Source organism: Delphinus delphis, chromosome 9, assembly GCF_949987515.2.
Source record: "Delphinus delphis chromosome 9, mDelDel1.2, whole genome shotgun sequence".
In the NCBI taxonomy this organism is placed as follows: Eukaryota; Metazoa; Chordata; class Mammalia; order Artiodactyla; family Delphinidae; genus Delphinus; species Delphinus delphis.
The window spans coordinates 55,762,657-55,775,636 of record NC_082691.1 but is presented as its reverse complement, the minus strand read 5'-3'; the positions used below and the strand labels follow the sequence as shown (position 1 = coordinate 55,775,636).

The 12,980-nt window shown below is 36.2% G+C and overlaps 2 protein-coding genes across 7 annotated transcripts in view; both read right to left on the bottom strand.

The window, feature by feature from the left end:
• STK31 (serine/threonine kinase 31) overlaps window positions 1-12,478 on the bottom strand; it is a 91,085-nt gene extending 78,607 nt beyond the window's left edge. The window contains 4 exon segments of the mRNA XM_060020608.2: window positions 265-363; window positions 5,902-5,954; window positions 6,043-6,089; window positions 12,120-12,478. Of these exon segments, the coding sequence (XP_059876591.1) occupies window positions 265-363; window positions 5,902-5,954; window positions 6,043-6,089; window positions 12,120-12,136 (216 nt within the window). The 5' untranslated portion in view covers window positions 12,137-12,478.
• Window positions 5,907-12,980, bottom strand: part of FAM221A (family with sequence similarity 221 member A) — a 33,572-nt gene continuing 26,498 nt past the window's right edge. For 2 of the 6 annotated variants that reach the window (XM_060020603.1, XM_060020606.1), the window contains 2 exons: window positions 6,043-6,089; window positions 5,907-5,954 (listed from right to left, as the gene is read on the bottom strand). In XM_060020603.1, the coding sequence (XP_059876586.1) occupies window positions 6,063-6,089 (27 nt within the window). In that variant the 3' untranslated portion in view covers window positions 5,907-5,954; window positions 6,043-6,062. Of the gene's footprint in view, window positions 5,955-6,042; window positions 6,090-12,622; window positions 12,916-12,980 lie in introns of those variants that run through there. The other 4 variants (XM_060020600.1, XM_060020601.1, XM_060020602.1 and 1 more) reach the window with 3 other exon arrangements.

The following is a 12,980-nucleotide window of genomic DNA, read 5'->3' as shown; positions in this document are numbered from 1 at the left end:
CTTACAAATTTTTATGAATCAGTGTCAAGGGCAAGGATTCTATTTTGTTCACCACTGTATACTTAATGCTTAACACAGTGCCCAGTACCTAGGAGATGGTTCATAAGTATTTTTGAAAAAGTAAACTTATTATGACTGTAGTTTATACAAATTCTAAAAACTTGCCTCTTCCTTTCAAATATATTAAAAATTCCAAAAACTATAAAATCTGAGACACAGGAAAGCTAATAAGATAGAATAATTATACCCAAGAATATGGCTCACCTTCTTTGGATCAAGTTTCCCAAAAACTGAACTGGCATGGGGACAGACTTCAGACAGTGAACAACCAATCTTCATAATATCCTTATTTCTACTGATACTCTAGAAGGAAGAACAGATATAGTATAAGATTCAGTAAAATATTATTTGACAGTGTTATGCAAATGAGGGTTCTACTATGCATAATACTTAAAAGGCTTTGGAGCATTAGAAATTAAATCAATTCTTATGTCATTATTTTTTCATAATTCAAAAAAGTTCTTTGTAAGAAATGGAACTAGGCTATAGAAAATTTTTACTTCTCAATGAGTTCAAATTACTTGGAATTCAAACTAAGATACCAAATATTATTAATATCATATTAAGAGGTAACTTTAAACAATTGTCTCTGGGTTTTACTTTAGCTCTAATTGCTCAAAATAGATACCATATTTTGGTCAAATGACATGGATCTTCTCACATATTTGTTGTTGTGTAAAGGAAACAGATGTAAAAACAATTTCAAAATGTACAGGTTCTCTGTATATAAATACTGTAATCTAGTTAGTAAATTTATTTCTCACAGGGGCATGGGCTAACAATTTTGAAACTACTTTAGGTGTATACTAGGACTGAACAAGTAAGTAAATATGTTCTAGATAATGAAAGCAGGGAGAGAGAAATTACAAATAAGGAAAGAAGGCTAGAATGAACCTGCAGTGTTAGATTACAATTAGAAAGTATCAGTATGAACTCGTGTGTGTGTGTGTGTGTGTATACATACACATATACACAAACACACATATATGTGTGCAAGTGTATACATGTTTGTGTGTGAATATATGCATATATGAAAGAGACACACAGAGATACAGATGTGTATATGTGTTAGTTATATATTTGTACTTATATAGTATATTTATAAATATATATATAGTTCCTATCTCTGTCCACTGAGAGAGCCTAGAAACAATGACACTCAAGTAGCAATAAGCACACCTAGTGCCCAGATCTTGATTTTTAAACACCATTCTCCAATAAAAGGAACAAGAGTTCTTTGGAGAGTGGTTGAATCCAGGGCTAGGACAGGGAAATAAAAGATGATCCTGGAACATCTGGTGATGCCAAAAAGTAAAGTAATATTCAAAAAAAGAATGGGTGCATTTTAAAGGATACAGTAGCTAATGTAAACAATCTCCTATTGGCCAAAGCTGGAACAATTTAAACAACAAAATAAATGATAGTATGGGATTATAATCCATGGAATAAATACCCATGGATTTATATTAATATAAATAATTGAATAAATAAATACATAAATGCTGGAGAGGAAATAGCTCTTCCTTAAAGAGGAATTCCAATTAATAAATGTAGAAGGAATGAGGAAAATAGAAAACCATCATTAGGCAAAGCCCATAGCAATAAATAAAAAATTCGTGGGTAAAAAGTTTAAGAGAAACAAGATTAGATAGTCTCAATGCATCTCCCTCTAAAACACTTATTACTTACAAAAGGAAACACAGTAACTTTACAATTAAGAAACCCAGCAGTTACCACCTTAACCAAGTGGATCAAGGTTAACATCAATAGTGAAATATAACAACATCATAAATCCCCAATATGACATACTTTCAGTACACATCACTTCTGTAGTATTACTGCCAATCTATTTATGAGAAATCATAAACAAATAAAAACTGACCAGAATTCATTAAAAATGTCAAAATCATGAAAAATAAGTATAAATAAAGGAACTATCAAAGGTTGGAAGAGACTAAGGATACATGACAACTAAATATAATGTGGGATCCTGAATTAGATCCTGGAATAGAAACAAAAAAAAAAAAGGCGAGGCGGGGACGGGGAACTGGTAGAATTTGAATAAGGGCTGTAGTTAAGATTTAACAGCATTGTACCAATGTTAATTTCCTGACTTTGACCCTTGTACTTTGGTTATGTAAAATGTTAGCAACAAGGAAAGCTAGGTGAAGGGTATAAAGAAATTAATTTTACAACTTTCCTGTAAGTCTAAAGTTATTTCAAAGTAAACTGTTAAATATATATATATATATATATGTTCTTTAAAAATATATCAATAACGTGAAGTCAGAAAGAGAAAAATATTGTATATTAACGCGTATATGTGGAATCTAGAAAAATGGTACAGATGAACTGGTTTGCCAGGCAGAAATAGAGACACAGATGTAGAGAACGTATGGACACCAAGGAGGGAAAGCGGGGGGCGGGGGGGGCGGGGGGGCGGAGGGTGGGATGAACTGGTAGATTGGGATTGACATGTATACACTAATATGTATAAAATAGATAATAAGAACCTACTGTATAAAAAAAGTAAGTTAAATAAAATTCAAAAAAACAAAAAACAAAATATATATATCAATAACATATTCAATAAGACTAGAAAGAACATGATTATCTCTGTAACAAAATAGACTCTGAAAGAGCAGTTCAAATGACATCATGATGAATATAAGTACTGATAAACAGTAAAAATGGGAAGTGAATTTAAACTGACACTTGAAGCAGCCTTTGTAAATAAACTCCTGGAATGAGCTCGCTAAAGTTCAAAATACACCAAAGTACTTTACATAATTAGATTTTGTAGGTATATGGACTAGCATAAATGGAAGCTCTTTTTTTTCAAAGGTCAAACACTTAAGATTCCTTCAACTGCCACTCATCAAACTAGGCCTACCAAAATTTCTGAAGTGTTTTCATGTAAATGGCTTAAATGGCAGAAATCCATAGTGGTAGAAAAACAGAGACTATGTGTGAGCAAACCTTCAACTTGACCTGCCTCCACGTGTTTCTAAATCTCTATTTACTCTTCATCTACACCCTATCCCAACCTAAATAAATGTTAAAATTTGCATCTTTTCTCTCCTGCCATATTCTTTCTGTAGGATTACTATTTTATTGTCGCCCTTCCTGTTACACAGGATGTACACAACTGGTGTTAAAAAGTACAATACATTCTACAGCTGAGCACCACTTTCTATAACTGAACAGGCAAAGAAATTATACTGAACATCAGCATCTGGCAGTATTTTTCAGAAAAAAAAAGTGTCTAAAGTGGGTTTAAATTGATTAACACTATTAAAGCACTTCTAATATTTGATATTATATGATTCAATACAGCCATACAATTACATAAAATGTGTTAACATCAAAGAATACAACCAAAATTAAGATAGCAAACAAAGCCTATATAACTTTTTTTAACAGAAAATACTCTTGAAACCTGCATGTAACTGCCCATTCTTTTAAAGAAAACCTACTTAAAGCAAAATTAGCAACCTCCAGAAAAATCACACACAGTAAGCCTATCCCCACAAAGTGTACAAAATGCACACTTGAAAAATACAAAATTAAAACAACTGTAAGCAACAGGTGAGCTGCATATTTATAAGAATGTGAAAAGAAGTCCTCCCATTTTTAGCGCTGTTGTATAAAGAACTGTCTTTTGATGTGAAATTCATGAATTGTCCTGTTGGGACCACACTTTACAAAAATACCATGTTTTTGAAATGATATTACAGAGCAAGATAGAGCATCTTAGCAATGTCACCTTACTAAAGTTTTTTTCTTTGATTTTTACTACTTTATCAAAATATATCAAAACTTTATCAAACATCAAAAGATGTTCCTTAGATATGTAGGATTCATTTTTAAAATTCTTGCTTAGAAACAATATACAAAGGAGAAGCATATTTACTCCCAATCACACTCCTGAAAGATGCTTCTCAAGGTTGAGAAGGGTCTTCTCTCTTTTTCTCACTGGTTGTTTTTGGCCTTAGCATGTGCTAAGATGTGAGATTTCAGGTTAGTCGACTGAGCAAACTTCTTATTACAACCGTCGAAGGGGCACATACAGGACGTGGCTCCGGTATGGATTCGCACATGTGTGCACAAACAATTTGCTTCTCGAAAAAAATCATTCGATTCATATGGACGCCTTATCAGTTTTCACTTAATCTTTTCATCCAATTAAGATATTTTTCCTCACTTTTTGAAATATGTTTAAATTTCTACAGGGGCCTCAACTTCATGGTTGAAATCAGAGGTTGGCAAATTATGGGCTCTCCTACCTGTTTTGGTAAATAAAATTTTAATAGATCACAGCTATACATATTTATTTATGTATTGTCTATGGCTGCCTTTGCACTACAATGGCAGCTTTTGTAGAGCTGAACAGTTGCAAAAGAGACCCACAAACCTTAAAATATTTACTATCTAATATTTCACAGAAAAAGTTTACTGACTCCTGGTTTAAATCATAGTTCCAAATTCAAGCAACAGCTTCACATAAAGGTCAATAAAAATCAAAGTCTAGAGCTGCAATGACCAATACAATAGCCAATGCTTACTTGAAATATGGCTAGTCTGATTTAAGTTGTGCTGGAAATCTAAAATATACACTGGATAGGAAAAAAAAGGAAAATAAACTATCTTGGTAACATTTGTATTTATTATATTTTGAAATGATATTTTGGATATGCTGAGTTACATAAAATATATTTATTAAAATCAGTTTTGCCCATTTCTTTTTACTTTTTTATGTGTCTACTAAATTTTAAATTACTTATATGGCTGACATTGTATTTCTACCAGACAGTGCTGGTCTGAAAATCTTATTTAAGATAATAAATGTTTTTCCTACATAATGAGCTTAAAAATATCATTTATCATCCAACCTGGAACACTGTTGAGAGGGTCACAGGTGCTATTAATGCAGAGACAATGGGCATTGAACCAGAACATTGTGGGCAACCTTTAGAAAATATGTTCATAAGCAGAGATACAAATTTGCCAAAATTTTTCTATGACTATCACCCTTCTAAAATGTTTTCCATATAGATTTAAGAACACTGAGTTAATCATATGTCTTCTATAACCTTTCTTCTCATAAATCCTATTTCCCACATTGCCAATTCACTCTACCCGTACAAAAAGGAGTTCTCAGGCTGTAGAAGTACAGAGAAATGTTATTCCCTTCCCTCCTATATCATGTAGTTCACAAAATTAAAAATTAGTGAGTAATCGTGTACCTCTGAGGGATTCACCTCTTAAATTCTGGAACATAAGCACTTTGGTGCCTTGCTTTGTATTTAAAACTGAGTAAACTTATCTGTCCTGACGCATGCCAATGTAAAATTATAAATGTTCCATTAGTATTTACAATTATATGATGAGAAAAACATTGTACCTCAAATTCAAAATTAAGCCAATAGAAAAAAATGACTGAAATTTTAAAACTTAGTATCACTTAAGAAACAATCTTATCAGAGACCTCTAGATGGGGCTGTAACTTCAGAAATACAACAGTTTTTCAGCATCTTCAGTAATTTATGCAGCCTAGATGTGTTAAATTGAATGTAATTCTAAAACCACTACAATTTTGCTGTTTTCTTTTTTAACTCAGGGTATTATGAGCATACTACTCATAATTCTGGCATTAAGTTCCAGCTGTAGCCATTTGTCTTCTAATAATGCCCTGTGTTAAATAATGTTCAATAAAAATTAAGCATTGAGAATAACAATGATATATATACATTACAGGGTTTTTATTTTTATTTTTGTTGGGGAGGACCTGGATTAGTGGAGCAAAGGGTGGGAGAGGAAATCAACCAGGCTACTATTTACCTGGGCCCAAAACGTTACTGCATCTTCTACATGACTTCCAATCACATCTTCAACTAAAACCAAATCACAATGCAAAGAAAATTAGAAATTAATCAAGATCATCTAGCTCTTACAACCAAAAATAATTTTTAGTGTCAGTACCTTTACTGTAATGTACTTCTTCATCCATTTGGACAATTCCTGAAAAACTAAAACAATTCAATACTTTGAATTAGGTTCTATTAATCTGTCCATTAACACTGAATAAAGACTAAACCATATAATGTCCGAATTCCTCCAAATACGTTTTGTCCTAAGTTATCAAAATTTAAACTCTATATTAAAAACAACCCTAAAGGTATTTTCTTCAATAATTGTTTTCAGTATATTGTATTTTGCAATTTCATCATACGCAATTTCTATCTTTGAAATTATCTCTTTAGCCAAACCTTTACAAATTTACATTGAAGTGTATAATTCATGCACACTTTGATCAGTTAAATAAATACTTCAGAACAATGTGCATACTCTTTTAAAATAATTGATGCCCTCCCCAAACATGAGTAGGACTTCCATAATTTAAACAAAAAGAAACACTACAAACATATGTAAAACAAATGCTTCCGACTGGTATTTAATTTTTAAATAAACATATCTATTTTATTTAAAAGGCATAGTTGTTTCTGCTTTTGAAGATACCCTGCATTTAACAACTGCAAAATGAATCAAACTTTATACATACCTTCAAAAATAATTTTCATTAAATAATTTGCTTTCCCAACTGCAAAATATTTCAAGATAAATGTCTACAAGTTTATAAATTTATCCTTAAAACACCAGAAGATTGCACTTTACATGCATAAATGTTATTTTTTTCAAGGAAATGGAAAACAATAAAATTTTTTAAAGAAATTTAAGAGTTAACTAAACATCACTACACCAAAGCTCCAAATACTCTCCCAACTATGGGGGGAAAAGTTAACCCTATGGGGGGGCAGGGGGGAAGGTCGTAAAAATTTTTTAAACTTTATTATTTTCATTACAACTTTAAAAAAAATTTTTCGCATACACTAACACATCTTTAAAAGAAGGATTCTTCCTCAAATACTGGCCAAAAGTAATTTTTAAATTGAGCAAAAACTTGTAAAACCAAGTTGGAATCTGTTCAGGGAAACTATATTTCACTGGAAGACACTGGCTTAAACTTAGTAAAAATGAAAATGTTTACTTTGGAAATCGCACCACACGATCTAAAAAGCCACTGCTAGAATAATGTTTAAATGTTACTTTTAAAGGGGTCAAAAAAGACTTTTCCACATGGTTATGAAGGAAGTGATGCTGCACCCACTTTCTGCAAACCTGGATTACCAAACGGCACTTCCAATTCACATCGAGAGTTTCAAATAAGTTAAGACCAGGTCGCTCCTTAACACCTATTTCAGGAGGGATTTCGAAGCTTAAACGGCACGTAGTTTGCGGGAAGAGAAAATTCCACCCGACAACAGGCCTGCAGGTCCCTGTCTTCACCCAGAACACGCAGGCCTCAGTTATTTGAAGGCCGGCTTCGCCTCCCGGCACCACACTCAGCAACTGGGGTGCCTGTCACCCTCAGAAGTGCGCCGGCGCCTCGGAGACCAAGAAGGCCGGGAAACGGGCCGTGCCCATACTGGTCAGCCCTAAAGACCACCAGAGGTGAAAATACGGTCCCTGAAGCAGCCACCATCAAACCTACAAAAAAGACTCCTACTGACCTCGCACTTTTCGCCAGAGAAGTTCTAGAAAAGTGCCCCCGGCCCACACGCTGGGCCCTCAGCCCTCCGTCCCTAGGCCGTGGCTCGCAGTCAGCTCGCCGTCAGCCGGACGTGACGTCACCTCGCGTGCCCCGGCCACTCTGGCCCCTCACTGCGCTTGCGCGATCTTTGCTGCGCCTTCATACTGGCTCAGCGCGAGCCGGTGCCTCGCTCACGTGACCACCAAGGCCTGGGGGCCTAGGGCGGGGCGTGCTGGCTGAGGCCAGGCAGCCGGCGGGCAGTGCGCGGAGACTGCGCGTGCAAAATTTATGGGCGGGTATTCCCAGCACCTGCGGGCTAATGGCTACTTCTTTAACAAGCCATCAAATAATGATATAAGGTGGTGGCTTGGATTTTGTGGCCTTTCCTAATTTGTACGCGGTGATTAAAATTTTAAAGCAGCCAAGTTAGAAGAATCCCGGCATCCTTTTTTACAGGTGGAAAGGAGAAAATGACTTTAGTTAATGAAAATGTGGTTTTCAGATTGGTAGCTTTACAAGCATTTCTCGGTCCAGCCTAGCGTCAGATCCCTCTCTTGTGTTGCAGCGTTTTTCACATTAAGGGGGAAAAACTAATATAGCTTATCTATCCGGTTATAAGCAGATATTACCCTTTGTGGCAAACCTTTCATAACAGTAGAAAATTATCTGCATTCATTTTTTTTTTTTTTTTCTGGTACGCGGGCCTCTCACTGCCGCGGCCTCTCCTGTTGCGGAGCACAGGCTCCGGACGCGCAGGCCCAGCGGCCATGGCTCACGGGCCCAGCCGCTCCGCTGCATGTGGGATCCTCCTGGACTGGGGCACGAACCCGCGTCCCCTGCATAGGCAGGCGGACTCGCAACCACTGCGCCACCAGGGAAGCCCCCCTCCATTAATTTTTAACTGCTTGATTGAAGTATAATTAATATACAATAAGCTGCAGGTATTAAAAGTACATATTTAGATGGCTGAACATATTATATACTGTTGCAGTCATCCTCACTGTTAACAAAGATAACAGTCATTTCCTTTACCCCCCCAAAAGTTTCCTCATGCCTCTTTATAGTACTTGGCTCCCCATGTCTACCCCAAAGAACAGATTCTGCTTTCTGTCACCATATGTAAGTTTGCATTTTCTAGAATTGGATGTTAATGAAATCATACAGTATGTCCATTTTCTCTGCTCTCTTTCATTCAGCATAATTATTTTGAGATTCATCCATTTTTTCACATGTATCAATAGTTCGTTGCTCTTTATTGCTAAGTACTATTCCACTGATACCAGCTGTGGGGTTTTAGTAGATACTCTTTATCAGATTGAAGAAATTACCTTCTATTCTTAGTTTGCTGAGAGCTTTTATCATGAATGTATGTTCAATTTTGTCGAATACTCCTTCATCTATTGTGATGATCATGTGGTTCTTTTTTAATTAGTTAATTGATTAGTTAATTAATTAGTTAATTTAATTAGTTAATATGATGAATTACACTGGCTAATTTTCAAATGTTAAACCAACCTTGCATCCCTTGGATAAAACCCACTTGGTCATGATGTATTATCCTTTTTATATATTCTTATATTAGATTTGCTAAAATGTTAAGAATTTTTGCATCTATGTTCAAGAGGGATATTGGTCTGAAATTTTCTTTTCTTGTAATGTCTTTGTCTGGTTCTGATACAGAGCAAAGTAGATGACCTTCCTTCTGACATATCTTTAGGAAGTCAGTAGCAGCCTAATGCTACATCACAATGCCTATGCCATTCACTTCACTTCATCTAATCATGTAGCCACTGTATCATCTCACATCATCACAAGAAGAAATGTGGCTACAGTACAACAAGATTGTGAGAGAAAATTTTTATCACATAATTTTTTATAGTATATTGTTATAATTGTTCTATTTTATTAGTTATTGTTAATCTCTTACTGTGCCGAATTTATACATTAAACTTTATCATAGGTGTGTATGTATAGAAAAAATGTAATATTTATAGGGTTTGGTACCATCTACGGTTTCAAGAATCCACTAGGAGTCTTGGAACATATTGACCAGGGATAAGGGGGGACTACTGTATTCTGCTGTCATTTGGCTGAGTGTTCTGTAAATGTCACTAAGATCAAGTTGGTTAATAGTTGTTCAGGTCTTCTATATCCCTACTGACTTTATATCTACATAACCCATTGGTCAGGGAGGCCCTTAGGTCATTAACTCTGACTCCAGCCTGCAGCACCTGAGAAGCATCTAGGGCAAAAAGCAAGAATTATCAGCTTCTAAGTTGATCTATCCCAATTATATATATTTAAGGACTGTAGAAATAAACAAAGAGTGTGGCCAGACCCACTGTACCCACTGAGATGGACTTCGGCCAGGACTTCATTTATCATTGGGCTTCCATAAAACCAGAGGACCATAATAGTGTTTTGGGTCCTTTGGGATCCGTATCAGCTCAGATCCTGTCCAATAGTCCTTGGTTTAAAATCTTAATATTCCTCTTTCTCTACTGCATAGTTACCCTGGTAAATGGTGTTAAATGACTGCCCTTTGGGGAAGCATCAAGGCGATGTTAATCATATATACTTGAGAATCCTTCCTCAAAGGGATCTGGGCTTTCCCTTCCATCAATGGGCTCTAGATCTGAACTGCCTTAGATTCAGAAATTGAGTGAGGAACCATGGTTATACAAGTCAAATAACATCCTAATCAGCCGTGCTTCTATCTTTCCCCTTGGAACATCATGATCTTAACCTTCTTCACCAATCCATGCCTTCGTACCTATTAATTATGTCCATTGGGCCTCTGACAGTTAAGTTCCACAACCTGGCCTTTGACATTTCTGCATCCCATCATCTACACTTATATAAAGGAGCCCAGTATCATGGCAGCATCTTCTACCATCAACTCTACCCTGCAGAGGTTAGCCACTGCCGAACTTCTGTGTTGCCAGTATATTCTTCACCATTATATTTCTTATTGCCTTAGTTACAAGCATCATCTGAGCCTTCCCAAAGAAAACAGTCAAGTGGTAGCTTCTCCAGTTTTAAACAACGAATCCATTCTAACATTGCTGTTTTCTTGAACTTTCTGACCCCCTCCTCAATACTATGCCAAATAACTTCTGGCATTTCTACCATATCTTCCATATGCTATCCTAGCAATGTGTTAGGACCAACTCCAGATACCCTTGCCAGGACATTAAAGCCTGAGTCATGAGTAAGTGCTACTATGTCACTCTTTCCTGTCAAGCCTTATATTCCACTCCCTGATCCAACACCCTCAAGATCTATTCCCAAACATGTTTCCTAGGTTTCTTCCAGTACATTTAGACCAGAACCTGCAGTTCATGCAAATTGTAACCTATCCTCCTATAGGAAGGACTGTATATCTGCTCTAAGGGTATGCTGAGATCTGATCCTAGTTACCAGTTCAGAGTCAATGAGGCATAGCAGGGATGGGTCTTAAGGAGAACAAGTATTATCTTGCAATGCAAGTGCCTCAAATAGTCTTTGCAGGATCTCCAGGCAAGGGCAGACTGCTCTCTAGCAACGTGGAGGAGACTGCTTCGGCCAACTCAAAGGTTCAGGAAAACCTGAGGGTTCAATATTTCTCAGGCTCACCAACACACATGTCCCCATTGCATGTTTCAGGGTTCCTTTTCCTGTAGGCATGCTAACGTTGGTGGAGGAAATGATCAAGGCTGTGCATTCAGTTTCCTTTGCAGCCTTGCCACCTTTACTATTAAATTTGGGCTGGAATGTCAGCACAGATGGCCTACATCCGCATGAGATGAGATTTTTCTTGAAAGGTGCTATTGAGGCACTCTGGTTTCCACAGCATGCCTTAAGTAGCTAACATGAACCTATGCCATTTTCTTTTTTCAAGGTTTCCAAAGCAGTTAACAATGGCTAAAGAACACCTCCATCTTTATAATTTCCGTTAGTCCCATTCCACAGTAATGTCACGGCTACGGTACAACCTAACACTTCACCTTCCACCTGCTATTCACGCAAATCCACTACAGTAACTGTGGTGCATCTACATGCCAGGAGTTATCGCTACCCCACTTATCACCAGCTATGGGTCTTTACTGTCATCTATTCAATGAATATTGCAGTCACAGAATCCCATCCTGAGGGTTTGCTTTTGAAGGCCATTCCTGATACCTGTCATAGGCTGGGTTTACCCCTCACAAAAAAGCAAAGCCTAAGACAAATGTTCAAATACAGGTAAGTATATCTGAGGGAACCAGAGGAAGGAGTCAGGGAGGGGAAAAGGGGAAAAGAGAAAGCTAACATAAGGATGTGGGGTTGACCATTGCTATGGGTGACTAGTGCTCAATCCTATTTTCTGAGAAAGATTATGAAAGGCATCTCAGAACTGTCTTCCCAGCAGAAGGAAGGGGAACTATTTATCTGTCTATTGGCTTCCACCTCCCATTAGTCAAGTCTGGTCCCAAGGTCATTAACCCACCCGTGTATTTCATACATGTATGATGCAGAAGGGTTCCAGTGGGCATCCGAAGCCACAGTGTCAGAGGATCTTTAGAGAAGACAGCAAGACAGAGTGCCATCAAATGGCTTCCACGTGAAGCTGTCAGAAGCCTGCTTGGAAGTGTCTCACAGCAGTACTGGAGTTAGAGGTGCACCAAGAGAATCTGAAGTGGCACACGGGAGGCATCAATACAGTTATAAACAATGCATAGTTAACAAAACGACTTAAAAATCATTAGATACCACTAGAAAATGATTATATAATTTTAAAATACGCTTTTTTATTTTAAAACAAATCAACATTACAAAGTTTGAAAAATAAAAATTAAGGATATTCATGTAACTATTTTGAACGAAATATATTTGTTCAAAACCCTCAATAACATCTTTAATTTTTAAAATAGCCTGAAAAAGTTAAACTATTATAAACTAAAAATATTTACCATACTTTAAGCTTTTGGCTAATGTAAAAATAACCTCATTTGTTAGGAGAGATAAAAAGTTTATATAAAGTAATAAATCATGAATTTTGACAAAAGTAGTATAAGGTATTTTCACTTAAATAAATTAAGGAAACATTCAAAAAGATATTTTTACACAGAAAAAGAAGTAAATTATTTGAGGAAAAATAAATTGTATCATTATACTTAAATAATTAACACACAAAAGACATATTTGGATGCTGGTTTTAATTTCCCCAGTAGTCTTCATGAAGATTTTGTAGTTGATGGCAATGGTGCTTTTCCTTTCTGCTTAGCAGCCTTTTCCATTTTTATCTGAAAATTTAAAATATTTGTTGACATAATAATTTGTAAAACATCCTAAAGAAAAAAAAGGTTGC